General features: G+C 34.7%; 1 protein-coding gene across 2 annotated transcripts in view; it reads right to left on the reverse strand.

Moving 5' to 3' along the window:
• Nucleotides 1-20,562, reverse strand: part of Lrfn5 (leucine rich repeat and fibronectin type III domain containing 5) — a 285,456-nt gene that overhangs the window by 12,673 nt on the left and 252,221 nt on the right. For both annotated transcript variants that reach the window (XM_028782248.1, XM_028782240.1), the window contains one exon: nucleotides 2,041-3,445. In XM_028782248.1, the coding sequence (XP_028638081.1) occupies nucleotides 2,041-3,425 (1,385 nt within the window). In that variant the 5' untranslated portion in view covers nucleotides 3,426-3,445. The remainder of the gene's footprint in view (nucleotides 1-2,040; nucleotides 3,446-20,562) is intronic.

The raw sequence follows: 20,562 nt of genomic DNA on the forward strand, positions 1-20,562 counted from the left end.
GTAATAAGCTGCTATGGAATGGAACCTGCTAAGGCTATCTTTAATAACTTCTACTGCTGCAAAGATGAACAGATTTTATTTACAGACATCGTAATTTCTTCTGCCTTAGTTTCCAGTATGCTTTAATGAGTGTGATGTGCCTGTGTGTGCAATAACCAGGACCCATGACAAAGCAAAGCATTTGGTAAGAGTATGAATTCACACAACCAACATATAGGGATGAGAATCTCCATCAAGACAGTTTTTGTTTTTAGAAATCTCTAGATCCATTCTACAGAAATGATTTTCAGTGTTCCTATTTATCGCTAACTTGTTTTCTAACAGATAACCAAATACAATTTAAAGTAAAATTAATTTGAAAGTAAACAGCAGAAATATAATTTTTCCCAAAAATGAATTATAGATATTTCAAACTATAGTAAAAGTAAAATGGAACAGACTACGCAGTGTGCTCTGAATGTACCAGGAAGTTTACAAGAGTGTGCATTCAGAACCAAAATCAATGCTGCCAACCAGTAAGTGTATTATAAATGTTGGATATCAATGTATACACTTTATAAAATGAAATACAATGGATATTGATGTTTTAAAGATGACAACCACTATTGTCGGAATTCAGCAAGGTTCTAAGCACCATAAAGAATTTATTTCCTTTGGGATTTTGCCAGTAGAATGTGGCTTATCACAGAGTTAGCACTTAGAATGTATGGACAATATAGGAAAGTGTGGTGAGGCTAGAACCTCTCATTGACCAGCAGTTGAATATCATTTGTGGAGAGTGCAGAGAGCCTGCAAGACAGGAGTAAACTACATTTTGCAAGGACTCATATGTCATACTGTGCCACCACATCCATTTACTGATGAGAGGGATATTAGGAACCACTTAGCCTAATTGTTCTCTTTTAAAGGTGAGGAAATTAAAACTCAGTCAGGTAGAACCTGGTCCAGGATTGATTACATAGCTAGCTAAAATACAATTTTTTAAAAAAAATTTCCCACTAGTCTACATTTATTTTAAGAAATTAATCTCATTTCCATACACAAATGAAAAACAAACTATTTTCAAGACTTTAGCTTCTTTATATAAGAACTAAACTGACCTAAAAGGTTAAATTTTCAAAACAGTGACTTTACATCATTTTCTAGGAGTAATAATAATATGTCATGTGTAAAATTATATGGAATAAAAATTGTGAGTTTTCAATGGAAAATTGGACAAGGTGTGACTATAAATCAATGAGGCTGAACTTTAGAAAAACATACCAGAAATTCATTAGCAGATGCATGTTCTCCATCACTGTCCTGTCTCAACAGTTGCATACACAACTCCAGTGATACTTTCAATGCTCAAAATATGACGTTCAGCCTCTTTGGAAGTATCTTAAGAACCAATGCACATAAGATAGCGTACACACACATCACTCAACCATCCAAAGAATCAGTCTCATTACTTTATAGTTACATTTTAGTTTTCACCCCAAAGTGGCAATACCCAATTGGTCACCCACCTTATTCATAAGACTTGACTCCAAAAGGCTTGTTTCCAAAATTGAAACTCACCCTCAAAGGACGAAGATTTGCCACCACTGAGGATGTTCAAAATAGTATGCCGGAGGTTCTAAAGATAACTCCAAAACTGCTTTGAGCAATGGCAGCATCATTGGGTTAATGGGATAGCCTCCCAACGTGACTTCCTTGAAGGAAAGAACACTCATGTGGATGTGTAAATTCTGGTATGTTTTTGAAATTTTAAAGTATATCTGTCTTGTATGAGAGTCACATCCCTCATATGAGGTAAAAAATATAGGCATAGTATTAAATTTAGATGTGTAATATTTGAAAACAATCCCATTCAAATATTTACCTCCCCATATATATATTCATCACTTATAATATATTCATCTACTATAAAGTTAGTTTGCTACATTTACAGCACAGAATAGAAGTGTCAATTTAGAAACAATACAGAGTAATAGTGCTTTACATACTCTGCACTATATAATGGTCAGCAAAGATCCATTATGGCTGAATTTTTCTTACCTGTAAACAAGGGTGTCATCATAAGTACCATTGTACTGGATCTGAAACATACGGATTCCAGGAATATTTCTTTGAAAATTAAATTTAAGTAATGCTGTTGACGAAGTTGCTTCTGCCACCACAATTTTATCTTGACTCATTTTTGTATCGCCATTACTACTGCTAGCGTTCGAACCTGACTTAGTGGATGTGGAGATATCTGAAGAACCAGGGTCAGGCTCATGGATATGATTGGTGCTGTTTAGTAGGTGAGGGAGTTTAATTATGTGAAGGTCCACAGTTTGTGTTGCTTCCCCTGCAGGGTTGGAAGCAATACAGGTAAAAGCTCCTGTATCTTTTACAGTTGTTATGAGGATATCGAGTGTTCCATTATCATACACCAGAGATCGTGTTGCATTTGAAATCAGCTTCCCTTCAGGAGAAATCCAATGAATGGCAGGTTCAGGGTCTCCTCTAGCTTTGCACCTCAGTGTTGCCCTTTGACCCTCCAAAACTCTCATCTCATGTGTATGACGAGTAATGAGAGGAGGCTCACACAAAAATTCTTCCTCAGGGATTGACCAAAAATAACGGCCAGTTAAAAGTGCGGGAGAAGCACATGTCTCAAGGTCATCTTCTCTCGACAACCGCCTCAGCCACAGCAATTCACAATTGCAATGCAAGGGGTTTCCACCAAAACTCAATGCAAAAGTGGATGGGCTTATGATTCCTGAGGTGGCCAGCACCTGTGCTCGCTGAAAGAGAGGGTCAGGAGGCAGCTTTTGCAGTTTATTTGATGTTACATCTAGCCTAGTCATTTTGTGCAAGTGGGAGAAAGTTCCCTTAGGAATGTTGTCAATCATATTGTGATCCAAACTAAGGGTGTGCAAGCTCACCATCTTCTCTACAGCATCCCAGGGAATCGTTTCTAGATTATTATACGACAGGTCCAGCTCCTCAAGAGCAAAAACATCGTCAAATGCTGTGGAAGAAATTAAAGTCAGCTGATTGTTGTTCAATATCAAATGGTGGAGATTGGAAAGCCCACTGAACATATCGTTTGTAATTTTAGTCAATCTGTTGCTATTCAAATGCAGTGCTCTCAAATTTCGTAGATCAGCAAAAGCATGGGGTGTAATAAAACTTATTGTATTCCTGGATAGAGTCAGGTCCACCAAGCTGGTCATATTGGCAAAATCTTTCCTTTTAATATTGGTAACAAAATTGTCTGCCAGCCGTAATTCCACAGTTCTTCTGTCAATGTTGGGTGGAACAAATAGAAGCCCTTTCTTGGCACAAAGGGTTGCAAGATTAGGAGACAAAATCTGACAGACACAACGCTTTGGACAGATCTGAGCTCGCACAGCTATGCCAATGAGAAACAGGTAAAAAAGGAATTTTTCCATTGTAGATCAGGATTAAGAGCCTGCAAAAAGGATACAAAGGAGAGTATAAAATATAGTTATTGTATATTTCATAGCTGTACTAGAATATTTTATATAAATAGTAACACAGAAATTGTAGCATTGGATTATGTATCAAATGAGTATTAATATACTTTCTTTAGTATCTACGGTAGACACTAAGGAAGAATAATATAACTTTGCACAGAATGTAATATTAATTGAAAGAAATTAGAAAAGGATTACTATCATTCTGTAAATTAAGAGCCATTCGAAAATACTTCCAAGGTACTTCAAGTAAGTTAAATACACTTGTGCTCACATGCACACACACACACACACACACACACACACACACTAGAGATTTTTGCCTAAATTGGAGAGTTAGGATTCCAGAAAAGAAAAATTTATCTGATTTAAAACAACTCTTTTTCCACAACTGAGTTCCAAATTTTGGGAGCATATTTACTCAAGAGCAACAGAAGGAGGACTGAAGTGTTTGCTTTTGGATTAGTCTGTAACTAATAGTTGAAAGAGATAGTGTTGAATTCTTACATTCTGGCTCCAAAACCTGGATCTCTCAAAAGTAAATATATTTATATATATATTAAGTAAATAAAATAAATACACACACATAAACACATACACACACACACACTCACACACACATATATATATGTTTGTTTTACACAACAGGAAAAAAATGCTGTAGCATATCACCCAATTCTAACTGAATATAAGTAAGACCTGATTTTCTAGAGGCATGACATTTTTCTGAAAATGTTATATCATAATATTAAATCATTTCAGGTATTATTAAATGTAGATATAATGAATAACAATTATTATTCTCAACTAATAGATTCTTGTTTTCTTGAGATTACTAGTATTGAACTAGACCTTCAATGGGTAACAATATGTCCAATAAACAGAACAAAACACAGTTTTCATAGGTTTCCAAATAATTTTTCATGATACTGATAAGTGAAGCAGTAAATTTACAAATTGAGGCCTCATTTCACTAGGAGACATTATCTACAACCACAACAGGAGGAAAATAAAGCAGGACTTTCATGAGCAGGCAAGTGGAAGAGAGTAGTCAAATAATGAGCTGATTGGTATACAGGCTACACCAGAGGCAAAAGAACTCCATCTTTTTCTTTTATTGGCTATTTTCTTTATTTACATTTCAAATGTTATCCCCTTTCCAGATTCCCCTTATCCCATCCTCGTGCCCCTGCTACTATGAGGGTGCTTCTCCACCTATCCACCCACTCCTGCCTCTCTGCCCTGGCATTCCCCAACAAAATGATATCAAGCCTTCCCAGGACCAAGGGCTTCTCCTCCTATTGATTCCAGACAAGGTCATCCTCTGCTACATATGTGGCTGGAGCCATGGGTCCCTACATGTGTACTCTTTGGTTTATGGTTTTGTTCCTGGGAGTTCGGGGGGGGGGGTGTCCTGGTTGGTTGATACTGTTGTTCTTCCTATGGGGTTGCAATCCCATGCAGATCCTTCAGTCCTTTCCCTAACTCATCCATTGGAGTCCCAGTGCTCAGTCCAGTGGTTGACAGAGCCTCTCAGGAGACAGCTATATCAGGCTCCTGTCAGCAAGCACTTCTTGGCATCAGTAATAGTGTTTGGGTTTGGTGAGTTTATATGGGTATAAGGAAGTTGCCAGAAAAGTAAATAAAAAAAAATCTAGTGATATATGGAACAATACCAAGAAGGCAAACACAAGTATAATTGATGCTCAGAAAATGACGGGAAGGCACAAACACACTTGCAGAAATACAAGGAAACCATTTTCTAAATGTGATTTCTTTATTTTTTATTTGATATTTTATTTATTTACATTTCAGATATTATCCCCTTTCCCCATTCCCCCTGACCCCCATTAATCCCCTATCCCATCCCTCCTCCTCCTCCTTTTTTGCTTTAATGCTGTTTAAATTATATGCAAATATTAAGGTCAGTTCTAGGTTGAAGAAATAGCAGAATACAATAGATGCAACTAGTCAAGGAACAAGCAAGACAATAACCCATATAGTCAAAGAACATGCAGGACAATAAACAGAGTGCCATGATCACTCCTGTGATCACTATTTCTAAGGGCTTATCAGGGTGATCAAAGTATCTGAGCCTACTTCCCTGTCCTAGCTCAAAGTCATTGTCATGCCTGAAGCCTAATTCTTTGTTCTAGCTTAAAATTTCGATTCCTGCTTGTAATTACTTCTGTGTTCTAACCTAGGATTTAGATTTCTGCCTGAACTTACTTCTTTGCTCTGGCCTAATGTCAGATTTCTGCCTGCAGCCCATTTCTTTGGCCTTGGCCAATGTCAGATTCCTGCCAGGCAGCCGCAAAAGCTTTCCACATCTCCCCTTTTTTAATGCATAGACCAGACTGAGTTGGTCTTAGGTTGTTCTGACAAGAATGCCTTCCTTACCCATTGTGGAATATGCATTACCATAAGCAATGCACTTCTGTCTTAGGTTGGCAAGACTCTGTGCAGAATCTTACCCAACCTTGACTTGCCAGCCTGTTAAATTAATAACTCTGTCTGGGAATTCTATTTTCAGTTTAAAGTCCTGTACTTTGGCTGCCAGCTTGTTGATGTGGTTAGAGACAAGCTTTAACATGATGGGCAGGAATAAAAGTATTCCCAGGACAAGAATGGCTAGCATGATCAAGCTATATATGCCATTCCTGAGGTTTGACCAAAATGGAAATTCTGACCTCAAGCCATGGGTAATTTTATTGGTATTATCTGCAGCATCAAAACTCAACAGAGCAGCTTTCTTTAAATTCATAATCTCACTATGCAAAGTTAGAACATCCAGAGAGGTGTTAGAATTATGCCAAATATCCTACAAATGTCTTTAAACTCTTTTCTAGTTATAATAAATATTGTAAATTTTAGAATTAACACCACTCCAATGATATTTGTCATGATATTTGAGATGGCTCTTAACTCTTAAACCCTGAACCTCCTTCCAATAATTTAAATAAGATGTAGAGCATCAATCCATTGTTCCAAAGAACAATATAAATCCTCTTGCATACTCAACACATTAGTAAAATTTTTTTGCTAGATGATTAACAAAGTAGCTGTCTTAACTTCTCATGTCAAAGTAATTGCAGAAGCAGTGGTGCTAGCAATCAATGTAATTAAATCTGCTAATCCAGCAATAATCAAGCTCTTACTTTTTCCAGCACTTTCAAGGTTTTTTTTCGGAGATTCAAGGTTTTCTTATACTCAGGACAGTAAGACAAAACCCGGTTGATAGAAACTTGGGAAATTCAAAAAATCATCAGATCCTACTACAAAAGCTGATACTCAACAAAATTGGAAAATCTGTATGAAATGGACAATTTTCTAGTCAGATACCAGTTACCAAAGTTAAATCAGTATCAGATAAACAATCCAAACAGTCCTATAACCCCAAAAGAAATAGAAGCAGCCATTAAAATCTCCCCACCAAAAAAAAGCCCAGGACCGAATAATTTTAGTGCAGAGTTCTATCAGACTTTCAAAGAAGTCCTAATACCAATTATCTTTAAATTATTCCACAAAATAGAAACAGAAGAAACATTTCCCAATTCATTCTATGAAGCCACAATTATGCTCATACCTAAACCACACAAAGACACAACAAAGAAAGAGAACTTCAGATCAATCTTCCTTATGAATATCGATGCAAAACTACAAAATAAAATACTCACAAACTGAATCCAAGAACACATCAAAACAATCATCCACCATGACCAAGTAGCCTTTATCCCAAGGATGCAGGGATGGTTCAATATATAGAATTCTATCAATGTAATCCACTATATAAACAAACTTAAAGGAAAAACCACATGATCATATCACTAGATGCTGAGAAAGCATTTGACAAGTTTCAACACCCTTTCATGGTCTAAGTCTTGGAAAGGTTAGGAATCCAAGGCCCATATCTAAACATAATAAAAGCAATAGACAACAAACCAGTAGCCAACATCAAACTAAATGGAGAGAAACTTGAAGCAATACCACTAAAATCAGGGACTAGACAAGGCTGCCCACTCTCTCCCTACCTATTTAACATAGTACTTGAAGTCATAGCCACAGCAATTAGGCAACAAAAGGCGGTCAAAGGGATACAAATTGGAAAGGAAAAAGTCCTAATTTCACTATTTACAGATGATACATAGTATACTTAATTGACACCAAAACCTCCACCAGAGAACTCCTAAACCTGATAAACAACTTCAGCAAACTGGGTGGTTATAAAATCAACTCAAATCAGTAGCCTTCCTCTAGTCAAAGGATAAACAGGCTAAATGCGATTTCTAAAACGTCTCTGTCTGAGGTCAACATAAAGAAACAACAATTTAGCTGTAATAATCAGAGAAAAAGAAGAAAAACCTTAAAGCCTTCTGAGAAATGGAAACTATGTCATAATGTGAGGTGAACACAGGATAATACTTACTGCTCACTGAGCCATCTACATGAAAAAAAGGATGAAAAATAATCAAAGTGCCTCCAATGGCTCTAAGCAAAAGGGAAACATTTGATATTGAATATAGTAATTTTTTGATAACACATAAAAATAAAGAAAATCATCACAGAAACAAATAAATCTCTCACTAACAAACAAAAACTGTAAGACAATAGAGTGGATATTGTCTTCAGACTGGAGTTAAGGTGCATGTAAAGTCAAAAACCTGGGTCTTTGTAAAATGAGTGGAGAACAGCAGATATGATGAATTACTAGGTGAGAATAACATGCTTTTCAAATATATAATAATAAGGTAGACATTTTTAAAAAGTGACAAGAGACTATTGTTTTCTTCCTGATTATCAAAAGGCAGAAATTACCCTTTAAGATAACAGAACCATAACGTGGCAATTATAGTAAAACAAAGTAATTTAACTCTTGTGATTTAAAGAAATAGTCCGTTTAGATCCATACAGTAGAGCAGCAGGTTGAGTACCTCAGAGAGAAAATGTAATTAAAATCTATCATCTCAATAGGAAATGTAAAATCTACATAAGGAAAAAAAGACAAATAAAGAGAAAAAAAGAAGCAATTATTCATATGAGAGCATGTATCAACAAGTTACAAACTATAAAAAAATGGGATGAAGAATTCAAGGTCCCAAGTAAATTTTTATAAAGTACTGCAGAATTGATATAAACTTGCTATTGTAAAAATTGAAACAAAACAAAAATCCAAATACAGAGAACATGAAGGAAAATATGAAGACATAATAGAAACACTTTAAAAACAATGAAATTAAATGATTTATATAACAGTAACTATGCCAACTTAAATAAAAGTCAAATTTATAATAGATATAATATGCTGAGACAACTCGCTGAAGAAAATATCAAATTCTAGAAACAAGCTCTCTTCAAAACATCACAAAATTATTCTAGGTCAAACTGAAGATCATTGCAGACAAGAATCACAATTTAAATATATGCTCTATTATATATGATCATATAGTGGGATGGATTCTGTTTGTGAAGGGATGTGCTAGTGGTGAAATTTATGAATCTTGAGAAAAGCTACATAGAAACTCTCAGTGCAGGTATTGAAACTTTTTTAGAACTACATACAGATGATGAGTCTATATGTTACATTGTAGTTTAACAAGAAATAAGTGTTGATTTTAAGAGATATATCTCCTTAGTTCTATACTTTGTTTAACTTTAATTTTGTTTCTTATTTCATAGCATAACTTACTATTGTATCAAGAGATAGCATAGAAGTGCAACTGAAGTTTTGACTGTTTGTAAAGTTAGAGTAAATTTAGAATAGATGTAAAAGCTCACTATTTTAATTTCTGTTTAACATTTCTAAGTATTGATAAAAATGAATTGTGCTAAGTTTTCCAATGTGAGTAGCACAAGGTGAAACTTTAGTTTTCAAAATATGTAAGACTAGGAATCTTGCAAGGAAGCACTTTCATCTCTTTATCCAAACCATGATTAATATCTAATTAATTTTATCATTACATTGACAACCACTTGAACAGTAGCTATGTTTTGCTATAACACTGACTTTTAAAACTACAAATATTAACAAGATATCAATGCTTAATCTAGGCATATAAAGCTTACAAACATCTGTCTCTTGCTCTCTAGAAATAGCAAAATGTAAATTACACAAAGAGGTATGGCTAAGAATTTTAGAAGGGATGTAACACTCCAAGTTGGAAGGAACATTGTTGTAACACTTTGGATAATTTCTGCACATCTCTGAATTACATGTTCTTTCAAGAAAACTCTTCTCAGACACAAAACAACTCATGTATAAACAAAGAAGCAACTGCCACACACACACTATAAAATGATTTTTATACAACTCTCTGCTTATATCTGTTACATAACATATGCTCAAGAGCTAGTGTTTATTTGGCAACTGGAGTGGGATATCAAAGCAAATTCAGATTTTGCAAGCAACACAGATTATAATGTATTTAGTAGAGAAACCAGTATAGCAGAGTTTAACTACTGCTATCGCCTGCAGCTGCTCTCCCTTCAGGAGAGCTCTAATATGTCAGCTAGAGGAGGCTTGTTCAGGGTGGTACCCAGAGGCAAACAGTAATGTCCACTACTTCTAATGATTCACTGTAGGATATATTGAAGTGGTTAAAGGACTGACAAGAATTTTTAATTCAATGAAACACAACTGACTATATAATTAAAAGAACAGTTTTTATTTTCTGTTTACTTATTTTCCCTACAAAATGTAGAAACATAATTTATTTATTTACTTATTTTAATATTTACATTTGTGCAGGTCAGTAAAGAGCATTAGTCCCTTGATGCTGTACTTACAGTTTGTAGTTAATTGCCTGACATAGGTGTTGGGTAACTACTGAGACAGCTCCCTCCAACCAAACACAGATAATTTAAACCACAGACTCCAAAAAACCACATACCAAATAGATTATGACTATGTCTTTCACACTCAGGTGCCAAAATATGACATAATGATCAACTGGTCTTTAACAGTTATTAGTAAAAATCATTATTATATTGAATATAATTAGTTAAAATCCATAAAATATCTCCATGTTTCTAAACCCTTTGAAGCTTAAAAATTGGCATTTAATCAGAACAAATATGATTAAAGCAAAGGGTGTAATAGGTGAAATTCTGACTTAATCTCTCTTTTGACACTTAAATTTAGATAGTTCAATAGGTCAATGAATTCTTAGTATCACATTATGTTATATTTTCATATCCATCTCATGTGAACATGTATTTTACTATAGCATATATGTATAAATGCGTTTTTATAGACGTGCATTATGAAAACTGAATAAGTATAAAAATAAATAATAAAAAATAATTCTCATTTCTTGACCACAACACCAAGGGGTGGTTTATTTGTTTGCAAATGAGAAATTTTAAGTTAAGATAATGATAGCACCAAAAGTCAACTTTCCTAAGTGGAATTTGTTATATTCTGTCACATTTGATGTGTGATTACTTCAGTGAGAATTTTCTTTCTAGGAACTTTTTTCACATAATGTATTTCAATTGCATCTGCCTCTTCCCCAACTCTTATCAGACCTTCCTTTCCTCCCTACCTCCTAATGTCAAGATTTTTCTTATTCCTTGTCTCTCCAAATAAAGAAAAAAATGTTTAACAAACAGACAGATGACAGACAAATGAAAAACAACAAGACAAAAATACAAAAACAGAACAAACAGCCACTAAATAATATAGAATCTGATTTATGTTGTCCAACTATTCCTGTCATAGAGTGTGTTTAATATACCCAGTGACACTTTTTTGGAAAATAGTAATTGCTTCTTTTCCAACAGGTATTGATTATAAATAACTTCTTGGTTAGAAGTGGGGCTTTATGTCCTCATCTCAGTGTTAACTAGTTTGAACCTGTCTGGATTCTGTTTATGCTTCCCAGTCTCTGAGGTTGCATGTGTATATCAATCTTGTTGTATCTAGATGTCACCATTCTCGTGGAATTATCTAACATCTTGACTCTTAAAAGATTTTCTCCTTTTTCTGCATTGATGCCTGTATGTGATGAAGACATTCCATTTGAGACTGTGTGCTCCAAAGTCTCTCACTCTCTGGACCCTGTCCAGCTGTGAGTCTCTCTGTTCATTACTATGTACTGTAAGAAGAAGCCTGTCTTATGAGGATTTACAGATGCTCTGATTCATGAGTATAGCACCATGTCTTTAGAAGACAATTTTTTAGGTCTTCTATCTTATGGAAGAAGCCTCAATTAAAACAAGCAATTCATTACTTATTCAACATTTGTGCCACATTTTATCAAAATAACTTGCAGGCGGTTCTCTGTTGGAGGTCCGAGAGCATGTAGCTGTGCGTTATTAATAATTATTTTTCCTCTCTGCTACTATACAACGCACCTTCAAATAGTTTCTAATCCTCATATAATGGCACATAAATTATATACTTTTCATTTTCAAAAATAAATTCAAAAGCAGAAATGTTAATTCATTCCAGGTCATATAAGCTGATAAACACGAGGCAAACAAAAAGTAATTAAGAGTGACTCCTGAAGGTAAGGTCACACCTAAAATGTTAGGTTACAAGTTGTGAATATCATCTGTTATGTGTTTTGATGACTGTAGAAAGGGGTAAATATTATTGAGATTCTTTAAGTTCTTCACTAATTCTATAATTTCTTCACTTATTTTCCATATCTCTTTGTGTATTGTATTGATGACTGACTTAAAAGCTTTTTAGATGACAAAGCCAATTGTATTCTTAAATACCATCTATGATTTCCCTTTGGCATGCTAAGTTATGGCTGTGATCTGTCAAATGGTTCCCAGCCTGAATTCTATGTATTTCTTAAAAAAATATATAAATTATAGCTAGAAAATTATAGTAGAAAAGAGACTGGATCTGTACCACAATACCTATAAGTATACTCTTAGTGTTGTGATAAGATTTGCCTTTTATTTACTTTGTCCCTACCAGAGAATTTATAGTGGCATCAGAAATCTATGAATATTGAGAAATGCCCCAAATAACTGTGATAAGTGCATTTCCTCTAACAGAAAGTAGGTGGGAAAAGAAAGAAGTCAAAAAGGACTGCCTCATACACAACAGTCAATTCCCAAAAGTGCTATGACATCAGCAATTTGGAATAGTAACAATAGTCAGCCAGAATAGGTTTAAATCAGTTTTCTTAAAATTAACTTCTGTGCTTTGTGAACACACATGATGTTCAGAAAGAAGTGAGAAGTACTTTGCAAAGGATCGAAGCATGTAGAAAAAAAAGAAAGACATACTTAAAATTTGTGGTAGTTAAGCCAGCAGTGTCTTCATAAAAATAATCTGTGGCATAGATATGTACACAATGTGATAATCTACTTTGTATATGAAATGAATTTCCCAAGCTGTAGATTTAAAAGGTTATAGTGAGATAAGGGAAAATCTTAATCTTTTTCTTGTAAGTAAGTAAAAATAAGCTGTAATGGAGAAGATACATGATACAGAAGGAAAACTCCCCTGTAAAACAGTCACAGATAGGTAGCCTTCTGATGAGGAAGTGAAGGTAAGTAGGATCTCAATAGAAGAACATATATTTTGTTATGATATGAGCAGACACTATCTCTTCCCACATGTGAGACTCAGAATACATTTTACCCTACTATGAGTGCTTTTAGGGAAAAAGCAGAATTAAAAGAACTTGGATTCTTCCCCACCAAATAACACATTTACTGCATCTCTGTGTAACACTAAACATGTATTAGATGTTTATGGTTATAACTTGTAGTTAGTAAAAGTGCTTCTTTTTCTATTGCATCTCCATGCAAGATAATCAATAATCTGTGGACACAGGATACAGGAAGATCTGTCCTAGAACAGCAATGCAAAAAGGATTTCAATTAAATCGCCATCATGTTATGCCATGCCAATGCATAAAATTTTTGTCATTTCAAGTTCTGAGAATAGAGAAGTTCAATGCATAAAAGTCACCTTAGTTAGAACAGCGCATCTTAAGATGTTAAAACATTTTAAAAAATATATCATAAAGTATGGTGAATCCAATATTGTTGTTATATTGTAATTTTGAAAATTAAAGAGATTGACTTCTAATTATTCACCTAAAAATTGATAAATATCTAAAGTAATGAATTTGTTAACTATATTTAACCATTTCCTAATGTATGTATGATTTAAAACATAATATTGTAAATGATGCACACAGCTGTATCTGTTATTTAAATATTTAAGGAAGAGCTACAACAAGAAGGAATTTGAATACGTTCCTCTACCGATTGCAATTATATCAATTTGTATAACTAGTCACACATCAAACCACCCTGATAAGATCAGTTAGTTGGATGAGAATCCATGTTTGCTGGTTTTAATAATGTAATAAACTAAATAGAAGGGGCAAACAAGAAATTATTATTAGATAAATCCAAGCAAGACTCCTAGCAGCTAAAGTAATGCTTTTATTGAGTCAAAGACAATTTGTCTCAGATCAGAGCTGAACCTAGCAGCAAGTCTAACACAGTGAAAATGCGTGACAATGTCTCCTGACCATAATAATAATAATAATCCCAGGCCAGTGTCAACAGCATGTATCACATGAGAAACATTATCCAGGAATTATCAGAATTACAGATGAAAGATTTTCTTCAACCTCATTGGGAAAGGAATTCTAAAAATAGGACAAAAAACGAATACAAGATTGTGTCACTTTGGAGCTCAATGCTGATGTGGTGACTGCCACTCTACAGAATGTGACAAACTTGTACTATGGCTAGGGATCACAAAGTAAACATTTTAATGTCCAGCAATACCAACTGGAGACTATGCTACACTGTCAGGTCTATCATCCACCATAACATTTAGTCTTGAGGTGGACATTGTTTGTACACTCCATACTCTTCTTTAATTCATACCTGTCAAAATTTTAATAATAAAACATGGTGTGAGAACACATTTAATTGGGGTAAGACTTTGCATTAATCATGCCTCAGGACTCAATGTTAGGCCGTTGCAATCTTAAACTGAACATAACCTTGAACTTACCCTTCCCAGGTTCACGAAATAAACAGAAAAGCTCTTCTACTGCCAGAATCAAGTGGCTTTTAGAGTTCTCTGTCAGCATCAATTATGGACATTTGAAGAGATGTTGGCTATGTGAATCTAGTCACAGGCAGCTGGTAGTGACAGTGATTTTGGTCCTACCGAATTCTCTTCCTCCTCCTCCTCCTCCTCCTCCTCCTCCTCTTCCTCCTCCTCCTCTTCCTCCTCCTCTTCTTCTTCTTCTTCTTCTCTTCTTCTTCTTCTTCTTCTTCTTCTTCTTCTTCTTCTTCTTCTTCTTCTTCTTTTGTCTTATCAAATTGTAGACTCATTGAACAGAGCTGATTATACTACTAGTAGTTATGGGAAAGGCTGAACATGCTAAAACTATTCCTTCAGCAATGATTCTGCCTTACGTCAGGAGTCTAAGTATCTGAACACAATATAGGTGAATGTGGACAAGGCATTTGGGCCCACTAGCGCCATGGAAAGGCTTTTATGGATGGATATCCCACCTTAGATATCCAAATTTGTCACGTTGAACAACACTTCAACTGCATTGGTGAACTACACTTAAACACACATGCACTTGGATTACCCTCTAGTATTGAACTGGTATCAACATACTTGCAAGAATTATTAAAAACTCAGACTTGGGGTGCCACCTAGTGCTAAATTAATGGAAGTGATTATAGGCTCTCAACTGTAAAATTAGCATTTCTGGTAAGCAAGTAAAGCAGAAGAAAGATAAACATTTAAATAAATACAGATCTATTCATATCTAGACAAATCTTCACACCTATAATCATCAATAATGTTCAGGGAACTATTATCTCACCTGAATCATTATGATGATTCCTAATGATGAATCATTAGGTCCTGATATTATTATTCTGCTAAGAGGCCTTAGTATTAAGCTGTTTTTCAATGACTTATCCTATACACATATATTATTGCATCTTCCTCATCAGAGAAGCTTCAATAGATGATCATTTGTAGAAAGAGTCACAATGATAAAAGTGAAGAAGATAAGAAAATGTGGAGTGCTCAGTCTTAAGACAATATGCCACAACCATTCCTCCCAAACCTCAGGGATCATCAAGAAGGAGGATACAGGAAGTCTGTAAGAGCCAGAGTCTATGGATAACTTTAAGGAAAAAATGTTGTCTGGACACAACAGGGCAGTAACACATATGAACTCATAGTGGTTGCCGCAGCCTAACAAGGCTGACGCAAGAATAAGCAAAACAATATCTCAACATGGATAGCAGAAGAAGGCAGAAAGTTACAGAACTAGCTGAGGAACTATTTGTGATTGATGACTGCTAGAAGTTGGAGGGGTAATTTTCTTTAAGGGTATGGACCCTATTAGGTCTACTTGCTACAGCTGAAAGGTGCACTTTCAAGTGTCTATAGGTAAAATAAATAAGGCTTGACAGAAAAGAAGAGGACGAAAATTTGGGTGGGTAGGTTAGGCCGATGGAAAGATTAAATGAATATAATCAAAGTACATGACATTCTCAAAAGAGTAAAAAAAAAAAAAAAAACTGTCCCTGCTCACCCAAATGAAAACGTTCAAAGAAGTTTGATATAAGCTGATATAAAGATATAAAACGCAAAAAACTGCTTACAAGTTGTATTTACAAAGAATAAGAGGGTCTGGTGTGCTACGACCTGATAGAGTAAGGAGATGAAAATATTTTTTTAATTTACATTTCCAATGTCACCCCCCCTTCCCCATTCCCACTCCATTAATCCCCTATCCCATCCCTCCTCCTCCTCTTTTGCCTTTCTAATTATTGTTTTTTAGCTTGTATAGGGGAGTGGGTTTATTTATATTTCTATCTAGACAAGGGAGAGCTACATTCTTAACTTCTCTCAACCTTTCTCATACCAGTGCTACAATTTTTTTCGATATTTTACTTATTTACATTTCAGATGACATCCTCCTTTCCTATGATCCCACTCATTAATCCCCCATCCCATTCCTCCTCCTCCTATTTTGCCTTTGTACTGTTTAAATTACATGGAAGTATTTAGGTCAGTTCTAGGTTGAGGAACTAGCAATACAATAGATGCAACTAGTCAAGGAACAAGCAAGACAATAAACCAAGATAATCAAAGAACATGCAGGACAATAAACAGAATGCCATGATCACTCCTGTGATGATCACTATTTCTAAGGGCTTATCAGGGTGATCAAAGTGTATGAGCCTACTTCCCTGTCCTAGCCCAAAGTCATTTTCATGCCTGAAGCATACCTTTTTGATCTAGCTTAAGATTTAGATTTCTGCCTATAAGTACTTCTTTGTTCTAGCCTAAAATTAAGATTCCTGCCTGAAATTTCTTCTTTATTCTAGCCTAAGATTTAGATTTCTGCCTGAAATTGCTACTTTGTCCAGCCTAATGCCAGATTACTGGCTGTCGTTCATTTCCTTGTCCTTTGCCTGTGTCAGATTCCTTCTAGGCAGTCCCAAAAGCTTTCCACATCTCTCCCTTTTTATTTCATAAACCAGACTGAGGCTGTCTTAGGCCGTTCTGACAAGAAAGCCTTCCTTCCCCATTGTAGAATATGCATTACCATAAACAATGCACTTCTGTCTTAGGTTGGTAAGACTGTGCAGAATCTTACCCATCCTTGACTTGCCAGCCTGTTAAATTAATAACTGTCTGGGAATTCATTTTCAGTTTAAAGTCATGTAGCTTGGCTGCCAGCCTGTTGATGTGGTTAGAGACAAGCTTTAACATGATGGGCAGGAATAAAAGTATTCCCAGGACAAGAATGGCTAGCATGATCAAGCTATATATGCCATTCCTGAGGTTTGACCAAAATGGAAATACTGTCCTCAGGCCATGAATAATTTTATCAGTATTATCTGCAGCATCAGAGCTCAACAGAGCAGAATTCTTTAAATTCATAATCACACTATTCAAAGTTAACACACCCAGAAAGGTGTTAGGCTTATGCCAAATATCCTACAGGTATCTTTAAACTTTTTTCTAATTATAATGACAATCATTGTAAATTTTAAAAGTAACATTACTCGAATGACATTTGTCACGACACTTGGGATGGCTCCTATCTTTTGAACCCTGAACCTCCTTCAGATAATTTGACTAGATTATAGGCATCATTCATTGTTCCAGATACCTATATAAATCCTTTTGTATACTCAATACATTAATCACAATTATTTTTTGCTTGATGGTTAACAAAAATAGTTGTCTTAACTCCTTCTGTCAGTGCTATTGCAGAAGCAGTGGGCTAGCAGTTAATGAAATTAAAGCTGTTATACCAGCAATAATCAAGCCCACTACCCTCTTGCTTCTGCTTAAAGCCTAAATCACTTCTTCCAGCACTTTCAACCTTTTTTCAACTTACCAAGGTTTCCTAATACTCAGGGCAGTAAAACAAAAGGTGGTTGTTATACCCTGTACCAGACATGTTTCAAAAGGCTGAATTCAGCGGTTTGTTTGTATGCTTGTTTTTAATTTTATATACACAAATGTGTTTATGTACCTGTGTGCAGAGCCTGAGGAATACATCAGATGGCGGAAGAATCACCAAGATAATTTATTCACTGACTCACCTGATGTGTGAGTCAAGAAAGGGACTTGAGTTCTCTGAGGAAACATTACTCTAAGTTGCTTAGATGCATATTTTCAGTGTTTACACTACAAAAAAAATAGTGCTCAAGAAGATAGGTATATTTCCCATGATTAATCCTTTTCTAATGTATGTATTTAAAAATCACATGGAACACAATAATAAAACACACTTTGGAAAGTTTGAATTCAAATGAATTTTAATGTTAAATAATATTGAATTGCAAATCTACTCCATTATATCAATTTATAACATAGTGAATTGTTCTTCTACATACATTCTGACATTCAAATAATAATGAAATGTCTGAATATCTCTGATGTCTTGTGATGAACCAAGCTCCCTTTTCCATTTGATGGTTAGTATTTCTTCAAACTGTGGTCCCTGGGTGATGTTGTCTTTGTTGTATTGTTTCCATAGCAATTATTGAAATACATTTTCAGAGCAACACAGAAAGATGATAATGACAGAGATATCATGTTATCAAATTCAGACAAACATATATACAAATATATATATATAGACAAATATATATATATATTTTCTTTGGGAAAATAAATGTTGTAAAAACTATCACTTGACAAAATTGTAGGCACTGTAGGAAACTAAATACTTAAAATGAAAATCTAGATAAATAGAAGAGGTCTACTAACACGGTAAATTAAAAAATAAAAAACATGGGGGGGAGTAGTAAAGCAAGATGCACAACCCAGAAGGAAGTAGTGAAATTACTGATGGCTTAAATACTAAATATGTGTGTGGGCGAAAAGTTCCGGGAGGACGCCTACAGAAATATTTTGACAAACTAACACCATATGGAAGCTTTCATAGCACTAATGAAAATGTGTTATTTCTCTCCCCCTCCTCTCCAACATCTCAAAAATTAAGTATATATGAGCATTTAGAAAGTTTTGCTGTGTTTGCTGTAACAAATGTGTAGCCTCCTTTCTAGAAAACAATGGGTTTCAGTAAAATCTGTATGGTAGGTATGTCTCTTACTGATATTGGACCTCTACTTTCCTTAAAATCCAACTGTACACTAATTCATGATAGAAATTAATAGTAAGAGACAGTAGTTTTATTTACCCAGCATGTACTTGAGTCAATACTTTGAGCCATTTACCCAGGACGGATGCTTTATATGTGGGAACAATATCCTCACTGCTGTATCTTTCAGGTGGAATATACTTTTGGTGAAACTTCAGTAAAACTCTAACATGCTATTTTTTTTTTATAACTCTGAAAGAAGGGGAAGCCAGACAGTGGCTTAGTGAGAAAGCAGATGAAATCATGTACCTATATATGTTTATAAGTCTAAATATATACTTTTGTGTATGTGTTAATCTATGAGCAAAAGAAAGTACTAATAGCCATTCTGAAATCCTATTTCTCATAATAATATGTGAGAAGCCTCATAAATTACTGTTTACAGTGTAATTTATTCTTTACCTTCTTAAAGAGATAGTAATGGCAATCCACACAATTATTTCAAAAATCTTTAAATAAAGATTTGAGAAGAACTTTAGAGAAGGCTTGAAGGGTGATAGCAGCGACATGAGGCAACAAACCTATCTTTTCTTTACCCACTTTCTTGAAATGCAATTTAGATATGATATCTGAAATCTCAGCAGCCAGTGTAGACAATGAGGTGACCTTGAATGTCAAAATTAAGTGTCAGTAAGATGAAAGCAATTTCATTCTTCTCTTCTTCCTTCCTTCATTCATTTGTTCCTTCTATCATTCCTCTTGTTTCCTTCCTACAGAGTTTCTCTATATAGGCAAGGTTAAAATGAATTCCAGAACCATTTGGCTTAATCTCCTGAATGAAGAGATTGGAGATGGGTCACCTGCCTGACAAAAATATACATTTCTGTGTATTAGGAAGTTGGTCTGCCAACCTGAATTTTCATGCAAATTTTTTAAAGTATTATCACAAAAAATATGATCTCTTTATATATCAGGTAGCCCCAACTGGTCACACAAAATGATTTTGAAAATATTAGAATACCAATTATAAATATACAATAAATGACTACAAATCAGTATATAAATAACACACAAATCAAGACAACTAAAGATTTTAAATATTATTTTAAAATTTATGTATCAGACAATATTTTGTAAAAGTGTTTCAAAGTTAATAGAGCTTAGATTTCTATTTAGTTAATGCTAAATTACTGATGTTGGCTTTAAATCACAAATGTGAAAATTGTGCATTGATTAACATATTTTTGAGAGTTATTGCTCTGGTCTGCAACACAATTTCACAAAAACCAAATAATTTATGATATTGAAATGTGTAAGCATACTAAAGACACATCTGTCAGACAGTTTTCATTCATTCCCTTGGGCATTTTTTGATAGTAACTTATTTAGAAAATTCATCATATATTTTAGCTAACAAGGAAAAGTTACATAAAATTACTCATTTTTCAAAAACAAAACAAAACAAAATAAAAAACAAACAAAAACCCAAATACTCTCAAACTATG

Source organism: Grammomys surdaster, unplaced genomic scaffold, assembly GCF_004785775.1.
Source record: "Grammomys surdaster isolate TR1022 unplaced genomic scaffold, NIH_TR_1.0 98, whole genome shotgun sequence".
Lineage (NCBI taxonomy): Eukaryota > Metazoa > Chordata > Mammalia > Rodentia > Muridae > Grammomys > Grammomys surdaster.